This window comes from Delphinapterus leucas, chromosome 1 (assembly GCF_059928025.1).
Source record: "Delphinapterus leucas isolate spDelLeu-1000000601 "Yukka" chromosome 1, BTC_Dleu_Yukka2, whole genome shotgun sequence".
Taxonomy (NCBI): domain Eukaryota; kingdom Metazoa; phylum Chordata; class Mammalia; order Artiodactyla; family Monodontidae; genus Delphinapterus; species Delphinapterus leucas.
This window is the reverse complement of record NC_143129.1, coordinates 67,503,040-67,524,090: the sequence shown is the minus strand read 5'-3', so window position 1 is coordinate 67,524,090 and position 21,051 is coordinate 67,503,040. Positions and strand designations below refer to the sequence as shown.

The window sequence follows — 21,051 nt, the reverse complement described above, 5'->3', positions numbered from 1 at the left end:
TGAGAGAAGGGCCTGAAAAGTGACTGGAGTTTCCTTTTTAAGTCTTACCAGACAGGGACTGTCTCAGGCTTCTTGTTGTTTTCAGTGTTTCTTATGAGTACTTGGGGGAGGCTCATGAAAAAGAGCTGGTGACTGAATGTAGATTCTCTCTGTGCCTAGGATCCTAGAGATTCTAAACTGTGTCTCTAGCCCACATTTGGCCTTTAAACATTCATTTGAGTTTTTACTATTTTCTTCTTACACATTTTGATTGCAGTCACCTCTTTGTGCTGTTCATTGTCAAAGGTAAAACAGTTCTGTGTTCTTTCTCTCCTCAGAGTTTGTTACACTTTAATTATCAGTTCTCCTGGTTATCTGGCAAGATGTCTTGGAAGCCAAAGAAGAAGATTATGTCAAGGAGACAGCATTTACCTATGACAGCTAATGATGCTATGAGGTTATGAAAAATGTGCCTTGAAAGAGACCATTGAATTTACTGATACCCCACGATTTCTGAGAACAAAACCAATGAATAGGAGGGGGCAAAACAGACAGTTCAGGAAAAGGAAGACCTGACAATGAGCTAGAGATGGCAGCGTTTGTAGTTGACTAGGAAGTTTGGCCTTAAAGAGAAGTTGCTCAAAGGGGCAATAGAGTCAAGTAAAGTGAAAAGTTTGAGGCCAACTGGCCCGAGGCAGGGGAACACAATCAGATTCACAGGTTGCATCAGACCGAAGCTCTCCGGACCACCCAGTTCCAGAAACAGACCTGGAGACTTTCCGGACCACCCAGTTCCAGGAACTGACCTGGGGACTTTGCACCCGGCCCAGCCTTCCCGCCTTTCGAGGGGCGGGACTAACGATCCCCCAGGATACCCGAAAAGACCACCAAATAAGGAATACCCTGCACCCTCCCAGATTCACCACACCCCTTTCCCTTCTTCCCCTATAAAATCTTGCCCAACCCTCGCCCGGGCGCGACCTCTCTGGCCCCTTTCTCTCGGACCAGTGAACCTCGCCCGGGAGCGCTCCCTAATAAAGCTCACTTGAAGCTTTCCTCTGTTTCGCGGTGCCGTTTGTTAAGATCCGACCTTACATTTGGCGCCGAAACGCGGGAGGGGTACCAAGCCCCGCGGGTTACCGTGCGGCCGCTCCTCCCCTCCCCCAGGAGACAACCAGGGAACCTCTACTCATCTACCCGATCTGGCAGAAAACGGGGTAAGTCCCCCTCCCTTGTTCCCTCCGACCCCCAGAGTCCCTACCCACCGGACTCCCTGTCCCCGCGGCCGCGTCAGGGACTCCTCCGTCCTCTCTCCGGGCCTCGGGCGACTGTGGAGACGTCCCAGTTGCCTGACCGCTCTCCGACCCGTCGGGCCTCGGGTGATTGTGGAGACGTCCCAATCGCCTGACTGCCCTCCGACCTGCCGTGAATTGGAGACGGAGACCAGGGACGCCTCTCTCCCTCTCCATTCACTCAGGGACAGACTGGGGGTCATGGGAACCTCACAATCGAAACCAGATTCTAAGACGCCCCTGGGGTGTCTCCTAGCCAATTTTACAGCTCTCGGTTTCTCCCAAGATCTCCGTTGCCGACGGCTTATTTTCTATTCCACTGTGGCCTGGCCACAATATCCTCTAGACAATCAATCCAAATGGCCTTCTGAAGGGACTTTCGGTTTTAACATCCTCCGTCATCTAGATAACTACTGCCGCAGGACGGGCAAATGGTCCGGGGTCCCCTATGTTCAGGCCTTCTGGTATTTACGCTCCCGCCCTTCCCTATGCGTCGATTGTTCCACTTCCCAGATCCTTCTTGCCAAACAGACATCTCCTACATTCAAGCCCGTAATTTCCTTTGACGATAACCCCTCTCCACTAGCCGACCCACCCGAATCTCTCACTCTCCTCTCTCCAGAGCTCCTCTCCAACCTCCACCCTACCCTGAAGCGGTCCCTCCTCCTCCCGAACCTGTTCCCCTCCAACCGTTCCCCCGCGGTTTCTCCTCCCACGCCCCTTGCTTCGCCAATTAGTGCACATACACGCTCTCACGACTCCCAAGATCCACATCTCCTCTGCCCTCTGAGGGAGGTAGCAGGAGCGGAAGGATTAGTTAGAGTTCATGTTCCCTTTTCTCTCCAAGATCTCTCTCAAATAGAAAAGCGATTAGGCTCCTTTTCTGCCGACTCTTCCCGCTACATTAAAGAATTTCGCTATCTCTCTCAAGCTTACGATCTAACCTGGCGCGATATCTTTGTGATCCTATCTTCTACTCTGACCCCTGACGATAGGGAAAGAATTCAAACTGCTGCCCGAAACCATGCAGATCAGGTTCACCTTACTGACAACTCCATGCCTGTCGGAGCGACTGCCGTACCTGGCACCGATCCAGGCTGGACTTATCAGGATGGCCAAGATGGCCATCGTAAACGCGACCTCATGATCCAATGCCTCCTGGCTGGCATGCAGGCTGCTGCTCATAAGGTAGTCAAATTTGAAAAACTAAAAGAGATAACCCAAGAACCTAACGAAAATCCAGCTATCTTTCTCAATCGCTTTACAGAGGCCTTAACTCTCTACACCCGGCTGGATCCCGACACCCCGGCAGGGGCAGCGGTCCTAGCCACCCATTTTATCACCCAATCAGCCCCGGACATCCGAAAGAAATTAAAACGGGCAGAAGACGGCCCTCAAACCCCTATTTGAGATCTGGTAAAGATGGCCTTTAGAGTCTATAATGGTCATGAGGATTTGGCAGAATCCAGCCGACAGGCTCGAATGCACCGAAAGGTGGCCCTCCAAACCCAAGCTCTTGTAGCCGCCCTAAGGCCGGCCATCTCCCATGGATCACAGCATCCACGGGGTCTGCAAAAGGCAACCCCGCCGGGGGCCTGCTTCAAATGTGGAAAAGAAGGCCACTGGGCTCGCCAATGTCCCAATCCCCAACCTCCTTCTAAGCCCTGTCCCAGCTGCGGGCTAACGGGCCACTGGAAGAGTGACTGCCCTACGACTGGCCCTCCCTCAGCGTCTCCACGCGGGGGGCAGGCCTACCCAATGGCATTACCACTTGAACTGCTGGGATTGGCTGACGACTGACGGCGCCCGGACTCGAAGACCCCCATCACCCTCGCCGAGCCCAGGGTAACGCTACAGGTAGCGGGTAAGTCCATCTCATTTCTGGTGGACAAGGGGGCTATCTATTCGGTCCTGCCTACTTATTCCGGGCCAGTTTCTCCTTCCCAGATCTCGGTCATGGGTATTGATGGCAAACCATCCTTCCCACTCCAGACCGGTCCACTCCCATGCCATATCGAAGGACTCCCTTTTACTTATTCCTTCTTAGTCATACCATCCTGCCCAGTTCCCTTGCTAGGCCGAGATGTCCTTTTCCACTTAGGGGCCTCCCTCCAGCTGGTTAGACTTGACCCTACGGTCCCCTCCTCCCAACTCCTGCTTCCTCTTCTCGGCCTGTCTCTAGAACCCTCCCCCTCCTATCTCCCTCTTCCAATCACACCGAACCCAATCAATCCTCAAGTCTGGGATACTTCTAAGCCCATAATAATAACACACCATTCCCCCGTCCTCATCCGCCTAAAGGACCCCTCCAAATTTCCATCAAGTCCCCAATTTCCCATCTCTGAGACTCACCTTAGGGGCCTACAACCTATTATCACCAGACTCCTAAACCAGGGACTCCTTATCCCCACGGACTCTCCCTGCAACACCCCCATCCTGCCTGTCCGCAAGACCTCTGGGGATTATCGCCTGGTCCTGGACCTCCGACTAATCAATGAGGCCATAATTCCTCTCCACCCAGTAGTCTGGATCCCTAACTTTGCTCTCCTCGCTAAACCCTTATATCTAGCCGCTAAAGAAACCCCTCAAGGACCCCTCACCATTCCTTCCGCCGTTCGACAGGCCTTTCTCACCCTCTGTAACGCGCTGATATCTTCTCCTCCCCTTTCGCTGCCCAACCCAAACCGACCGTTTCACCTTTTTGTGGATGAACGGAGCCGGAATAGCCACTGGACTCCTTGCCCAGCCTGTAGGCAAGGAGTAAGCCACCGCCCCGTGGCTTACCTCTCCAAACAGCTAGACCCAACCATTCGGGGATGGCAACCATGCCTTCGGGCCCTAGCAGCGGCAGCCTTTCCTCCCACCGGCTGGCCGACCTCCTAGGCCACAAGTCTCTCTCCCTCCTGGGCCCCTCCCACATCCAGGAGTTCCACCTACTGTTCATTGAAAACGCTGCTATCTCCTCGACCTCTTCCCCCTCCTAAACCCGGCCTCCCTCTTGCCTATCTCCGATACCGGGACCTCCCCTTCCCACTCCTGCCCCCAAGTCATAGAGGCCCTCAGCCCGCCGAGAGAGGGACTCTTTTGACACCCCTCTTTCAAACCCTGACTGCACCCTCTTCGTAGCATACTTGCTCCCTGTTTTCTTAGGTTCCTTCGCAGGCGCATGGAGGAAGTCTCTCGGGTGGCCACAAACCAAATGCGCCTCGGTCCTTACACCTTGCTTCCTACAGAACCCCCCACGGGTCTCCCCTAAGCCTCGGACCTCTGGTCACCCGACTCCCCTTTCGACACCCCCATTCAGCATGAAGTAGCCAGAGATCAGAACACCGCCCCATTACACCAAAGATGTCGGGATGTAAGGCCAACTGGCCCGAGGCAGGGGAACACAATCAGATTCACAGGTTGCATCAGACCGAAGCTCTCCGGACCACCCAGTTCCAGAAACTGACATGGAGACTTTCCGGACCACCCAGTTCCAGGAACTGACCTGGGGACTTTGCACCCGGCCCAGCCTTCCCGCCTTTCGAGGGGCGGGACTAATGGTCCCCCAGGATACCCGAAAAGACCACCAAATAAGGAATACCCTGCACCCTCCCAGATTCACCACACCCCTTTCCCTTCTTCCCCTATAAAATCTTGCCCAACCCTCGCCCGGGCGCGACCTCTCTGGCCCCTTTCTCGGACCAGTGAACCTCGCCCGGGAGCGCTCCCTAATAAAGCTCACTTGAAGCTTTCCTCTGTTTCGCGGTGCCGTTTGTTAAGATCCGACCTTACAAAAAGTTTTGTTAAAGTGCTGTTCTGTCTCTGTTTCTCAGTATCAGCAGCCTTATTCTTTTCTCTTAACCAGTTGAAGTTACCCCAACTCCTTAATGAAGTCATTTTTTTTTTTAAGGAATTTTGCCTTTTAAAAAAAATTTTTTTATTTATTTATGGCTGTGTTGGCTCTTCGTTTCTGTGCGAGGGCTTTCTCCAGTTGCGGCAAGTGGGGGCCACTCCTCATAGTGGTGCGCGGGCCTTTCACTATCGCGGCCTCTCTTGTTGCGGAGCACAGGCTCCAGATGCGCAGGCTCAGTAATTATGGCTCACGAGGCTAGTCGCTCCGCGGTATGTGGGATCTTCCCAGACCAGGGCTCGAATCCGTGTCCCCTGCATTGGCAGGCAGATTCTCAACCACTGCGCCACCAGAGAAGCCCAATGAAATCATTCTTTAAAAATCATTTTCTCTCGGGACTTCCCTGGTGGTCCAGTGGTTAGACTCTGCACTCCGGGTGCAGGGGGCACGGATTTGAGCCCTGTTCGGGGAACTAAGATCTCACATGCTACACGGTGCGGCCTAAAAACAAAAACAAACAAAAAAATCATTTTCTCTTTTCAGACAATATTAACTTAGAACAATCCCACGTGTACATAGGGAGAGAACGAATATTAAGTGTCTATAGTAGATCAGTCACACCTATGAGTTTTGCATATGCTACTTAATTTATTCCAGACAATAAGCCTGTAAAGTTGATGGTATTATTCCCATCAAATATAAAATTTTTACAAATGTAGAACTAAGGCCCTGAGATGTTAAGTTTTGCCCAGTGTATGTGTAGTATGTTCCAAGTTAGATTTAAGCCTAACATTTCTTGTCCCAAGCATCTCAGTCTAGTAACAGAGATAGGTACTTGAATAAATAAGTTATGAAGCTGTTTCATAAGTTACAGAGCCATTAAAAATGAGCAATATGTCTATATTTATTGCCAGTGAAAGATGTTCACCTTGTATTATTGAGTGAAAACACGTTGAAGAACAGAATCAGTATTATGAGCCTGTTCATTTATTCACTGATTCAGGAATGTATATTGAGTGCCTCCTTTGTCTTAGGCACTGTTCTAGGCACTTAGGATACTTGAGTGAACAAAAGAGTGTTTTTTTATGGAGCTTACAATCTATTAATATAGAATAGAATGTAAAAGAGACGGAATTAAATGAGGCAGCTTGGGCTGCAAGAAAGACTTGGAGAGAAAGCCTCAGTGATAGGTAAATTCATCCATAACAAATGGGTAATTGTTGGGAGACAGTTCTCCATGTCTCTTTTGTATTTCTGCACATCTTGTGAGCAGAGGCACTGGCTGCTTTGTTCTGGACTCTCTTTTCAGAGAACAGACTTGGGAGATACAATATCTCCCTGTGGAGCAGAGGGCAGATTTATTTATTGTCCAGAATAATAAAGATAATGTTTTCCTTTGGGACAAAGGTTAGGCAGATTTGCTTGATGTAAGATTTGCGTTCCTTCAGTTCAGGGTTCCCCAGCTGTGATTCAAACCCATTGCATGTGCAGTATCCCCCCAGACCCCTCTGCATTGTCCTGTGGGAATTGGGGGACAAGGGGAACCAATGTGAACCTGAAGCTCATTCTCCTTGAGGAGTAAAATCCTTTGCCTCTGACTCAGAAGTCCTGTGTCTTCTGCTAGCATCCATGAAATGGTGGCAGGTAGCTTGTTAGCTTACAAGTAGGCCAGACTCATCACAGTTCTTGATAATAGACATGAGTTTATTTTTATTTTAATTTGAGAGGACTCAGTTTTTTTTTTTTAAACTTATAGTTCTTATTTTTATCCTAGCTTTCAGCTCCTATTTCTTGGTGTAGTGCCTTTAATTACCAAAAGGGTAGAGGAGGTTTATACTAGGTTGTTCTAGAAGCCCATTTTATGGAATGTGGAGCAATACAATTTTTTAAAAAGTAAATGCAGGCTTTTCTCTAGTTGTCGTGAGCGGGGGCCACTCTTCATTGTGGTGCGTGGGCTTCTCATTGTGGTGGCTTCTCTTGTTGCGGAGCATGGGCTCTAGGCACGCGGGTTTCAGTAGTTGTGGCACGCAGACTTCAGTAGTTGTGCCTCGCGGGCTCTAGAGCGCAGGCTCAGTAGTTGTGGCGCACGGGCTTAGTTGCTCCGCGGCATGTGGGATCTTCCCGGACCGGGGCTCAAACCCGTGTCCCCTGCATTGGCAGGCGGATTCTTAACCACTGGGCCACCAGGGAAGCCCAATACAATTATTTTGATCTCCTAAGTCACATATAAAAATATCATTTAGGAGCTGTCTTGTCTCTATCGTGTCTCAGTGCATGTTTTTATGTACAAGGTCATATGGAAGAATTCTTGCTCAAATTACTCACTTTGTCTTCTATTCTCTCATGTTGCACTACCATTTTCTCTAGTTGGAAATGGCTAGAGCCATGTTTTCAAGCCCAGATTTTAAAAATTTGGAAAAAAAATTTTAATACTTTTTTCTTAGCATTTTAATGAATTTTAATTACTGTCGTGTTGTTAATTTGAATACTTCTTTCCTTAACTCTTAATTTATAACTCAGTAGGATTGCCAAAGGAATTGGCCAAAAGGAAAAGATTTAAAAAAATTTTTTCTGTTTACTAGTTAGCATCTTTTTAAAACTGAAAATCAGATTTGAAAAGTTAATTATATAAAGTATAACCTAATTCATGAAAATACTTTGCTGAATTTCTGCAGGTTGTTTTATTCCAATAAGTTTAGGAACTATACCCCACCCGAACACACGCAAAATCTTTAACCCACGTGTTCATCCATTATCTAGCGATCTTACCAGTTACAGGCAAGGACAGAGAAAACAGTCTGGCTTCAAGAAGATCTTGCTCTTTACGTGGAATGCAAGAAAACATAATAGAGTCCCTTGTGACAGTATATAGAGAGCATAGTCAGATTTAATTTTGAAATCTCATCAGCCTGATTACTTAGCTAATTACTGTTCTTTGTCATATATATATTCGGCTTCCTTTCATTACAGCTTCTGAATAAGCATGAAGCTTTTTGGTCCATTTTTGGTAAAAATGATTCATTTCTTAAAGAAACATAATTTCTCTTTCAAAGGAGGAATTTATTATATTTTTGAAGTATTATAACTTTTCTGCTATTGATGGGTATTTAGGCTGATTTAATTTTTGTGCTCTCACATTTCATCACTGTGAAATGAACTTTTAAGTATTTTAGCATTTCTGAAAGTGAGATGTTTAAAAATAGGTGGTATATTCTAAAACAGTTTGCCATCCTTTTTAAAATTGAAAACCTATTCCCCACCTCCAGTCTTCTCTTATCCCCTTTCTCTGCTTTATTTTTCCATATAGAGTTTTTACCAAGTCACATATTGTTTATTTTCTTTTATTAAGCTAACTAGAGTCAGGGATCTTTTTCTCTTTTATTTTACCATTGTATCTCTAGCTCCTAGAACACGACCTGGAATGGAGTAAGTACGCAATATATTTGTTGAATGAATGGATGAATGAAGGGAACATTTAAGTGTTTATTGTGGTTGCAGATACTGTGCTAAGCCCTTTCTCTCCTTGAATCACTTAATAAACACATGAGGTAGGTAGGTACTCTAATGAGGAAACTAGGGATGAGGAGGAGTTAATTTGCCCAGTGTCACTCAGCCTGTAAATGGAGGAATTAAAATTAGAGCTTGACTCTACCTCATGACAGTTCCTAGGCTCTTAACAGTGTTACACTTGTCTAAGCAATAAATTGTATGATTTATTTAGTTCTTTCTTTTTAAACAGGAAGAAGAGAATTTATCCAAAGATTAAAACTTGAAGCAACCCTGAATGTGCATGATGGCTGTGTAAGTAATAGTTAATTCTCAACTATGAAGGACTTTAATACTAAGTGTTCAGATGTTTGAGGAACTGCCCCAGTCCTCCCAAAAGAGATTGGACTAAGTATAAGAAAATGGGAGAATTAAGTTTTACATTAAAACGTAAAAGTATACTTTGAATTTAGGAAAGCATATGGGAGATTTTTTAAAGAATGATGAGTTTTCTAACATTATCAAAAGGCTTTCATCTCTTTCACTCTATTGGTACTGATTTTGTGACAGTCACTAGTGATCTTAATGTCTCCAAATCTAGTGGTCACTTCTCAGAAACTTTAGACATTGGTTGAATACATTTTCTTTTTTGAAATACTTATTCTCTTGGATTCTGCTAACAACACACTCTCTTGGTTTTCTTTCTATCTCATTGACTTGTTGCATCTTCTCTGTCTTCTCCCCTGACTCCTCCACCACTTCACCTTCAAATGTTGGATGTACCAACATTCTATCTTGGTTCCTCCCACCCTGTTTTCTCTTCACTTTTCTAAGTGATTTTGTTTAGTCCCATGGCTGAAAAACATGACTTCCAACTTTCCACTTCTTCCCAGAACTCCAGATTTATATAAATAACTCTCTAGTTAACATTTCCAGTTGCATGTCTAATAGCACCCCAAATTTAACAAGGTCAAAACAAAACTCTTGTAAGGTTTTGTTAGGAAAACTTCAGACACTGGACTTCCCTGGTGGCACAGTGATTAAGAATCTGCCTGCCAATGCAAGGGACATGGGTTCAAGCCGTGGTCTGGGAAGATCCCACATGCCGCGGAGCAACTAACCCTGTGTGTAACAACTACTGAGCCTGTGCTCTAGACCCCGTGAGACACAACTACTGAGCTCGTGTGCCACAACTACTGAAGCCCATGTGCCTAGAGCCTGTGCTCTGCAACAAGAGAAGCCACCACAATGAGAAGCCCACGTGCAGAAACGAAGACCAAACGCAGCCAAAAATAAATGAGTGAATGAATAAATAAAAAAATCAATTAATTAATTAAAAAACCCTTTAATCATGCTTTTCATATACTCAGGACCTGGATTTAGCAATTAATCAAGATTTTGGCACATTTTCTTTTTCCATTTCATTTTTTTCTCTTTGCTGAAGTATTTTAAAGCAAATCTCAGATGTGAAATCATTTCACCTCTGTATATAAGCTAAAAGTAATGGACATTTTTTTATGTAATCAAAATGGCATTATATAATTTAACAAGATAGTATATTTTTTTGTATCATCTAATACACAGTCCATAATCAAATTTTCCCCATTGTTTAAAAATCTCCTTTTTTTTTTAAAAACATTCTTATTGGAGTATAATTATTTTACAATGTTGTGTTAGTTTCTGCTGTACAAAACAGTGAATCAGCTATATGTATACATATATCCCGATATCCCCTCCCTCTTGAGCCTCCCTCCCACCCTCCCTATTGCACCCCTCTAGGTCATCGCAAAGCATCACGCTGATTTCCCTGTGCTATGCAGCAGCTTCCCACTAGCCATCCATTTCACATTTGGTAGTGTATATATGTCAATGCTACTCTCTCACTTCGTACCAGCTTCCCCTTCCCACTCTGTGTCCTCAAGTCTGTTCTCTACGTTTGTGTCTTTATTCCTGTCCTCCCACTAGGTTTTAGATTGCTTATATGTGTGTTAGCATATGGTATTTGTTTTTCTCTTTCTGACTTACTTCACTCTGTATGACAGGCTCTAGGTCCGTCCACCTCATTACAAATGACTCAATTTTGTTCCTTTTTATGGCTGAGTAATATTCCGTTGTATATAGGTGCCACATCTTCTTTATCCATTCATCTGTCAGTGGACATTTAGGTTGCTTCCATGTCTTGGCTATTGTAAATAGTGCTGCAGTGAACTTTGTGTTACATGCGTCTTTTTGAATTATGGTTTTCTCAGGGTATATGCCCAGTAGTGGGATTGCTGGGTCATTAGGTAGTTCTATTTTCAGTGTTTTAAGGAACCTCCATACTGTTCGCCATAGTGGCTGTATCAATTTACATTCCCACCAACAGTGCAGGAGCGTTCTCTTTTCTCCACACCCTCTCCAGCATTTATTGTTTCTAGATTTCTTGATGATGGCCATTCTGACCGGTGTGAGGTGATACCTCATTGTGGTTTTGATTTACATTTCTCTAATGATTAGTGATGTTGAACATCTTTTCATGTGTTTGTTGGCAATCTGTATGTCTACTTTGGAGAAATGTCTGTTTAGGTCTTCCGCCCATTCATGGATCAGGTTGTTTGGTCTTTTGATACTGAGATGCATAAGCTGCTTGTATGTTTTGGAGATTAATCCTTTGTCCGTTTCTTCGTTTGCAAATATTTTCTCCCATTTGGAGGTTTGTCTTTTTCTCTTGTTTATGGTTTCCTTTGCTGTGCAAAAGCTTTTAAGGTTCATTAGGTCCCATTTGTTTATTTTTGATTTTATTTCCGTTAATCTAGGAGGTGGGTCAAAAAGGATCTTGCTGTGATTTATGTCACAGAGTGTTCTGCCTATGTTTTCCTCTAAGAGTTTGATAGTGTCTGGTCTTACATTTAGGTCTTTAATCCCTTTTGAGTTTATTTTTGTGTATGGTGTTAGGAAGTGTTCTAATTTCATTCTTTTACCTGTAGCTGTCCGGTTTTCCCAGCACCACTTATTGAAGAAGCTGTCTTTTCTCCATTGTATATTCTTGCCTCCTTTGTCAAAGGTAAGGTGACCATATGTGTGTGGGTTTATCACTGGGCTTTCTATCCTATTCCATTGATTGATATACTGTTTTTGTGCCAGTACCATACTGTCTTGATTACTGTAGCTTTGTAGTATAGCCTGAAGTCAGGGAGCCTGATTCCTCCAGCTCTGTTTTCTTTCTCAAGATTGCTTTGGCTATTTGGGGTCTTTTGTGTTTCCATGCAAATTGTAAAATTTTTTGTTCTAGTTCAGTGAAGAATGCCATTGGTAGTTTGATAGGGATTGCACTGAATCTGTAGATTGCTTTGAGTAATATAGTCATTTTCACAATATTGATTCTTCTAATCCAAGAACATGGTATATCTTTCCATCTGTTTGTATGGTCTTTAATGTGTTTCATCAGTGTCTTATAGATTTCAGCGTGCAGGTCTTTTGCCTCCTTAGGTAGATTATTCCTAGGTATTTTATTCTTTTTGTTGCAGTGGTAAATGGGATTGTTTCCATAATTTCTGTTTCTGATTTTTCATTTTTAGTGTGTAGGAATGCAACAGATTTCTGTGCATTAATTTTGTATCCTGCTACTTTACCAAATTCATTGATCAGCTCTAGTAGTTTTCTGGTGTCATCTTTAGGATTTTCTATGTATAGATCATGTCATCTGCAAACAGTGACACTTTTTCTTCTTTTCCAATTTAGATTCCTTATATTTCTTTTTCCTCTCTGACTGCCATGGATAATACTTCCAAAACTATGTTGAATAATAGTGGTGAAAGTGGGCAACCTTGTCTTGTTCCTGATCTTAGAGGAAATGCTTTCAGTTTTTCACCATTGAGAATGATGTTGGCTGTGAATTTGTCATATATGGCTTTTATTATGTTGAGGTAGGTTCTCTCTATGCCCACTTTCTGGAGAGTTTTTATCATAAATGGGTGTTGAATTTTGTCAAAAGCTTTTTCTGCATCTATTGAGGTGATCACATGGTTTTTATCCTTCAGTTTGTTAATATGGTGTGCCACATTGATTGTTTTGCATATAGTGAAGAATCCTTGCATTCCTGGAATGAACCCCACTTGATCATGATGTATGATCCTTTTAATGTGCTGTTGGATTCTGTTTGCTAGTATTTTGTTGAGGATTTTTGCATCTATGTTCGTCCGTGATATTGGCCTGTAATTTTCTTTTTCTGTGATATATTTGTCTGGTTTTGGTATCAGGGTGATGGTGGCCTCATAGAATGAGTTTGGGAGTGTTCCTCACTCTGCTGTATTTTGGAAGAGTTTTAGAAAGGTAGTTGTTCACTCTTCTCTAAATCTTTGTTAGAATTTGCCTGTGAAGCCATGTGGCCCTGGGCTTTTTGTTTGTTGGAAGATTTTTAATCACAGTTTCAATTTCAGTGCTTGTGAGTGGTCTGTTCATACTTTCTAGTCCTTCCTGGTTCAGTCTTGGAAGATTGTACTTTTCTAAGAATTTGTCCATTTCTTCCAGGTTGTCCATTTTATTGGCATATAGTTGCTTTTAGTAATCTCTCATGCTCCTTTGTATTTCTGCAGTCAGTTGTTACTTCTCCTTTTTCATTTCTAATTCTGTTGATTTGAGTCTTCTCCCTTTTTTCCTGATGAGTCTAATGGTTTATCAATTTTGTTTATCTTCTCAAAGAACCAGCTTTTAGTTTTATTGATCTTTGCTTTTGTTTCCTTCATTTCTTTTTCATTTATTTCTGATCTGATCTTTATGATTTCTTTCCTTTTGCTAACTTCGGGTTTTTTTTTGTTCTTTCTCTGATTGCTTTAGGTGTAAGGTTAGGTTGTTTATTTGAGATTTTTCTTGTTTTTTGAGGTAGGATTGTATTCCTATAAACTTCCATCTTAGAACTGCTTTTGCTGCATCCCATAGGTTTTAGGTCATTGTGTTTTCATTGTCATTTGTTTCTAGGTATTTATTTGATTTCTTCTGTGATCTCTTAGTTGTTTAGAAGCATATTGTTTAGCCTCCATATGTTTTTATTTTTTACCGTTTTCTTCCTGTAATTGATAGCTAGTCTCATAGTGTTGTTGTCCAAAAAGGTACTTGATTGGCAGGCAGGTTCTTAACTACTGCACCACCAGGGAAGTCCCCGGAATCTGTATTCTAGTCAACACTTTAGGTGATTTTAATCTAGGTGATCTGTAGATCATACTTTGGAAAATAGTGCTATAGCTACTAATTGAAAACATGAGACTAGAACAAGCACATGGAAAGAAATTGCAAACTGAAGGTCTAGGCCTTAACTCTAAGGATTCAAACATTTAAAACTTAAGCAAAGAGGGGAAAAGTGTCTATAGTCCGATCCTCCAAAATGTTATCTTTTTCCTGTTCACAGTTGTGGTATTATAATTATGCTGTAAATACACTTTTGATATCAATATATGTTATTTATTTTAAACCTTAGCACCGCTCTTGAGGTTCCCCTGATGCTCATGGTTAAAAATGGATCATAACAAAAAGAAATGGACATGTACTGCACTCCCTTATTCTGTTCTTATCCTCCTTAAGCAGCCTCTTTTAATCCGTGTTTTATTTCAGATCTTCTGGTAATTTCTTTCATTTCTGTGTGATAGTGTTATGTTGGTCTTTCTTGAAGTGTCAACTTTGGGTGTTGTCCATTGTTTTTCTGCTATGATAGAAGAGGAATTAACTAATTTATACAATTTTCTAGGATGTAGGCTTCTCAAAAATTTCATTACTGTTCTCAGTCTCTCCAGCTGTCACTTTAATTATAAACAACACACTTAAGCATCGTTTTGTTTTTCTGTCATTCATAGACAGTATTTCTTGAATCCCTATTCTGTAAAGTATATTTAAGGCTTTCACCCTTCTTCCACCTTCCTATCTCTATTTCACACCTTTTTCAGCTATATATGCTTTTGTATTGTCAGTGTTGATTTCATTTGCCTCCTATTCTGTAGCCATTGTTATTTTCTGAAATTTGTCAATGTATTTATTCTAAAAGTCAAAATTCAGTAAACAGTGTTAATGTCTTATACATATGTATATGTCGTAGTTTTCATGAAGCTCGTCACAATAAGGAGAGAATAGGAAGAAAATTATATAATATATCATCTGTTTTATAGGTGAGCACACTCAGCTGCTCAAAACTCTCTAATGGGCTTCTGGCTTATGTATAGTAAATCCAAAGGCCTTACTGCTTCAGAGACCCTACATGATTTGGCACTTGCCTTCTTTTCCATTTCATCCCTTACTGTATTCTCCATTATACATGTTTGTTTTAGTCATACTCATCTTTTTGCTGTTTCTTTAAATGCACCTAGTACACCTCTGTCGTACGTATTTTGTTTTTTGCCTAGAACTTTCTTCCTCACATATCTTTGAAGCTTACCTCGTCATTTCATTTAGCTCTAACTGTTAACCTGTCAGAGACGCTTTTCCTGACCACCCTAATAGCTCCCCACTCCTCATCAGTATCTTTCTCTTTCTTCTGTTTTTTTCACCATAATACTGACATTATAATAACGCATTTATTTATTTGTTCATAGCCTGCATACCTGCCTCCCTCTACTCTAGCACTCTGGACACCAAATATATCTTCATAAATTTATTTTCTTCGTCTAGTGTCGAGGGGAGCGCCTACCACATATTTGGCACTTATGAAGTGTTTATCGAAGACACAAAAGCATGTGTTACATATTGGATTTTATGTGTTTCTTTAAGGAACTAAGGTCAAGTCTTTCTCCTTACTCAAAGGAGAATTTTCTAGTGTTAATTTCAGATGGATTCTTGCATCATGTATAACTGCCTTTGTGGTATTCTGAAGTTTTTACAAGCTGTGGATTCTGTATCTTTCCAGTTTTGAATTTACTTTCAGGTTTTACTGAGTATTTTCTCAAATATTTTTCTAAGGATGAGTGGAACATAAACTTTTCTTACTAGCTTAAAGATATCTTTTCTGCTTGCATACTAAAAAAATTTTTGTCCTTATTTTTATTTTGCATTTTTTAAAACGGGTGATGCCTTCTCATGGTACAAAAATAAACTACATAAAAAAATACACATTGAGGGACTTCCCTGGTGGTCCAGTGGTTAAGAATCCACCTTCTGATGCATGGGATGCAGGTTCGATCCCTGGTCGGGATCCCACATGCCATGGGGCAACTAAGCCCACGTGCCACAACTACTGAGCCCACATGCTCTAGAGCCCGTGTGCTACCAGTAGAGAGCCTGCGTGCTGCAACTACTGAGCCCACATGCCACAACTAGCGAGCCTGTGCACCACAACTACTGAGCCTGCGTGCTCTAGAGCCTGCACGCCACAGCTAGAGAGAAGCCCGTGCGCTACAATGAAAGATCCTGCATACTACAATGAAGATCTCGCATTCCACAACTAAGACCAAACACAGCCAAAATAAATACAATAAATTAACAAAAAAAAAGTATACATTGAGAAGTGTGGCTCTCACTCCTGTTCCTGTCTTCCCCATTTTTTTCTGTTCCCTAAAACACATAACCACTTGTTTTAGTTTCATGGGTATCCTTCTACTCTATTTTTTCCCCATCTTTATTGAGATATAATTTACATATATAAATGTATAAGTTTAATGTGTAAAATGTAATGATTTGATACACATATATATTGCAAAATGATTACCACAATAAGCTTAGTTAACACATTTATCACTTCACATAATTTCCATTTTGTTGTTGTGGTGGTGGTGGTGAGAACATTTAATATTTACTTTCTTAGCATCTTTCAAGTATACAGCACAGTATTGCTACCTATAAACACCATGCTGTACATTAGATTCCAGAACTTACTCACCTTATAACTGGTAGTTTATACTTTTTGAACATCTCATTTCCTCCACCTTCCAGCCTCTGGCAACCACCAGTCTACCCTCTGTTTCTATCAGTTGAGCGTGTTTAGATTCCACATATAAGTGATATCATACAGTATTTGTCATTCTTTATCTCACCCTCGGCATTCATCCACATTGTTGCAAACATCAGGATTTCCTTCAATTTTATGGCTGAAAAATATTCCATTGTGTGCATGGGTGTGTGTGTTTATCATATTTATCCATTCATCCATTGACAGACACCTAGGTTCTTTTCGTGTCTTGGTATCGTAAATACACAATGAATATGGGGTGCTGCGGATATCTCTTCAAGATAGTATTTTAATTTCCTTCAAATATATACCCAAAATTGGGATTGCTGGATTATATGGTAGTTCTACTTTAAATTTTTTGAGGAACCTCCATAGTGTTTCCTATAGTTGCTGTATCAATTTCCCTTCCCACCAGTGGTGCACAAGGATCCCTTTTCTCCACGTCCTTACCAGCACTTCTTATCTCTTATATTTTTGATAATAGGCATTCTAATACGTCTGAGATGGTATCTCATTGTGTTCTTTTGTTGTTGTTGTTGTCCATGCTGTGCAGCTCGTGGGATTGAACCTGGGCCACAGCAGTGAAAGCACCGAGTCCTAACTACTGGACTTCCAGGGTCCTCCCTCATTTGTGGCTTTGATTTGCATTTTTCTGATGATTAGTGATGTTGAACACTGTTTCATGTACTTTTTGGCCATTTGTATGTCTTCTTTGGAAAAATGTTTTTCAGGTCTTTGCCCATTTTTATGGTTACAAACTTTTTTTTGGCGGTACACGGGCCTCTCACTGTTGTGGCCTCTCCCGTTGTGGAGCACGGCCTCCGGATGCGCAGGTTCAGAGGCCATGGCTCACGGGCCCAGCCGCTCTGCGACATGTGGGATCTTCCCGGACCGGGGCACGAACCCGTGTCCCCTGCATTGGCAGGCGGACTCTCAACCACTGCGCCACCAAGGAAGCCCCTTCTGCCCATTTTTTAATTGGGTTGTTTGTTTTTTTATTATTGAGCTACATGAGCTTATTATGTATTTTGGAGATTAATCCTTTGTCTGTTGATTTGTTTGCAAATATTTTCTCCCATATTGAGGGTTGAGTTTTCGTCTTGTTTACAGTTTTCCTTTGCTGTGCAAAAGCTTTTAAGTTTCATTAGGTCCCATTTATTTTTGTTTTTATTTCCATTACTCTAGGAGGTGGGTCAAAAAAGATCTTGCTGTGATTTATGTCAGAGTGTTCTTCTGATGTTTTTCTGTAAGAGTTTTATAGTGTCTGGTCTTACATTTAGGTCTTTAATCCATTTTGAGTTTATTTTTGTGTATGGTGTTAGGGAGTGTTCTAATTTCATTCTTTTCCATATAGCTGTCCAGTTTTCCCAGCACCACTTATTGAAGAGACTGTCTTTTCTCCATTGTATATCCTTGCCTCCTTTGTCGTAGATTAGTTGACCAGAGGTGTGTAGGTTTATGTCTGGGCTTCCTGTCCTGTTCCATTGATCTATATTTCTGTTTTTGTTCCAGTGCCCTATTGTCTTAATTACTGTAGCTTTGTAGTATAGTATGAGGTGAGGGAGTATGATTCCTACAGTTCTGTTTTTTTCCCTCAAGATTGCTTTGGATATTCAGGGTCTTTTGTGTCTCCATACAACTTTTAAGATTTTTTGTTCTAGTTTGTAAAAAGTGCCATTGGTAGTTTGATAGGGATTGCATTGAATCTGTAGATTGCTTTGAGTAATATAGTCATTTTCACAATATTGATTCTTCCAATCCAAGAACATGGTATATCTCTCCATCTGTTTGTGTCATCTCTGATTTCTTTCATCAGTATCTGATAGTTTTCTGAGTACAGGACTTTTACCTCCTTAGGTAGGTTTATTCCTAGGTATTTTATTCTTTTTGTGGCAGTGGTGAATGGGAGTGTTTCCTTAATTTCTCTTTCATATTTTTCATCATTAGTGTCTAGGAATGCAAGAGACTTCTGTGCATTAATTTTGTATCCTGAAACTTTACCAAATTCATTGATTAGCTCTAGTAGTTTTCTGGTGGCATATTTAGGATTATCTATATATAGTATCATCTCATCTGCAAACACTGACAGTGTTACTACTTCTTTTACAGTTTGCATTCATTTTATTTCTTTTTCTTCTCTTACTGCCATGGCTAGGACTTTCAAAACTATGTTGAATAATACTGGCGAGAGTGAACATCCTTGTTTTCTTCCTGATCTTAGAGGAAATGCTTTCAATCTTTCACCGTTGAGAATGATGTTGGCTGTGGGTTTGTCATATATGGCCTTTATTATGTTGAGGTAGGTTCCCTCTATGCCCACTTTCTGGAGAGTTTTTATCATAAATGGGTGTTGAATTTTGTCAAAAGCTTTTTCTGCATCTATTGAGATGATCTTATGGTTTTTATTCTTCAGTTTGTTAATATGGTGTATCACATTGTTTGATTTGCATATATCAAAGAATCCTTGCATCCCTGGGATAAATTCCACTTGATCATGATGTATGATCCTTTCAGTGTGTTGTTTGATTCTGTTTCCTAGTATTTTGTTGAGGATTTTTGCATCTGTGTTCATCAGTGATATTAGTCTGTAATTTTTTTTGTAGTATCTTTGTCTTGTTTTGGTATCAGGGTGATGGTGGCCTCGTAGCATGAGTTTGGGAGTGTTCCTTCTTCTGCAGTTTTTTTGGAAGAATTGAGAAGGATGAGTGTTAGTTCTCTGAATGTTTGAGAGAATTCACCTGTGAAAGGGTCTGGTCCTGGACTTCTGTGTGTTTGAAGATTTTTCATCACAGTTTCAGTTTCAGTGCTTGTGATTGATCAGTTCGTACTTTCTATTTCTTCCTGGTTCAGTCTTGGAAGGTTATACCTTTCTAAGAATTCATCTGTTTCTTCCAGGTTGTCCATTTTATTGGCATAGATTGCTTATAGTAGTCTCTTAAGATGCTTTGTATTTCTGTGGTGTCTGTTGTAACTTCTCCTTTTTCATTTCTAATTTTATTGATTTGAGTCTGGCTAAAAGTTTATCAATTTTGTTTATCTTCTCAAAGAACCAGCTTTTAGGTTTATTGATCCTTGCTTTTGTTTTCTTTGTTTCTATTTCATTTATTTCTGCTCCGATCTTTATGATTTCTTTCCTTCTACTAACTTTGGGTTTTCTTTGTTCTTCTTTCTCTGGTTCTTTTAAGTGTAAGGTTAGATTGTTTCTTTGAGATTTTTCTTGTTTCTTGAGGTAGGGTTGTATTGCTATAAAGTTCCCTCTTAGAACTGGGTTTGCTGCATCCCATAGGTTTTGGATCATCGTGTTTTTGTTGTCATTTGTCTCTAGGTATTTTTTATTTTCCTCTTTGATTTCTTCAGTGATCTCTTGGTTATTTAGTAACATTGTTTAGCCTCCATATGATTGTGTTTTTTACGTTATTTTCCCCGTAATTTATTTCTAATCTCATAGTGTTGTGGTTTGAAAAGATGCTTGATATGATTTCAGTTTTCTTAAATTTACCGAGACTTGATTTGTAACCCAAATGTGATCTATCCTGGAGAATGTTCCACGTGCACTTGCAAAGAAAGTGTAATCTGCTTTTTTTGGATGGAATGTCCTATAAATATCAATTAAGTCTGTCTGGTCTAATGTGTCATTTAAAGCTTGTGTTTCCTTATTTATTGTCATTTTGGATGACTTGTCCAATAGGAAAGTGGAGTGTTGAAGTCCCCTACCTACTATTATTGTGTTACTGTCAATTTCCCCTTTTATAGCTGTTAGCGTTTGACTTACATATTGAGGTGCTCCTATGTTGGGTGCATAAATATTTACAATTGTTATATCTTGTTCTTGGATTGATCCCTTGATCATTATGTAGTGTCCTTCCTTGTCTCTTTTAGTAGTCTTTATTTTAAAGTCTATTTTTTCTTTTATGAGTATTGCTACTCCAGCTTTCTTTTGATTTCCATTTGGATGGAATATCTTTTTCCATCCTCTTACTTTCAGTCTGTGTGTCTCCCTAGGTATGAAGTGGGTCTCTTGTACACAGTATATATATGGGCCTTGTGTTTTTATCCATTCAGTGAGCCTGTCTTTTGGTTGGAGCATTTAATCCATTCACATTTAAGGTAATTATACATATGTATGTTCCTGTTACCATTTTCTTAATTGTTTTGGGTTTGTTTTTGTAGGTCCTTTTCTTCTCTTGTGTTTCCCACTTAGAGAATTCTTTTAGCATTTGTTGTAGAGATGCTTTGGTGGTGCTGAATTCTCTGAGGTTTTGCTTGTTTGTAAAGCTTTTGATTTCTCTTTTGAATCAGAATGAGATCCTTGCTGGGTAGAGTAATCTTGGTTTTTGGTTCTTCCCTTTCATCACTTTAAATATATCGTGCCAGTCCCTTCTGGCTTGTGGTGTTTCTGCTGAGAAATCAGCTGTAAATCTTATGGGAGTTGTATGTTGTCATTTTTCCCTTGTTGCTTTTAATAATTTTTTTTCTTAAATTTTTGTCTGTTTGATTACTGTGTGTCTTGACGTCTTTCTGCTTGGGTTTATCTTGCCTCGGACTCTGCACTT

At 41.2% G+C, this 21,051-nt stretch overlaps 1 protein-coding gene across 8 annotated transcripts in view; it reads left to right on the top strand.

The window, feature by feature from the left end:
* DCAF6 (DDB1 and CUL4 associated factor 6) overlaps positions 1–21,051 on the top strand; it is a 172,407-nt gene that overhangs the window by 17,242 nt on the left and 134,114 nt on the right. For 7 of the 8 annotated variants that reach the window (XM_089911542.1, XM_022560109.3, XM_089911525.1 and 4 more), the window contains exon 2: positions 8,846–8,907. In XM_089911542.1, the coding sequence (XP_089767668.1) occupies positions 8,846–8,907 (62 nt within the window). Of the gene's footprint in view, positions 1–8,845; positions 8,908–11,564; positions 11,636–21,051 lie in introns of those variants that run through there. The other variant, XM_022560107.3, reaches the window with a different exon arrangement.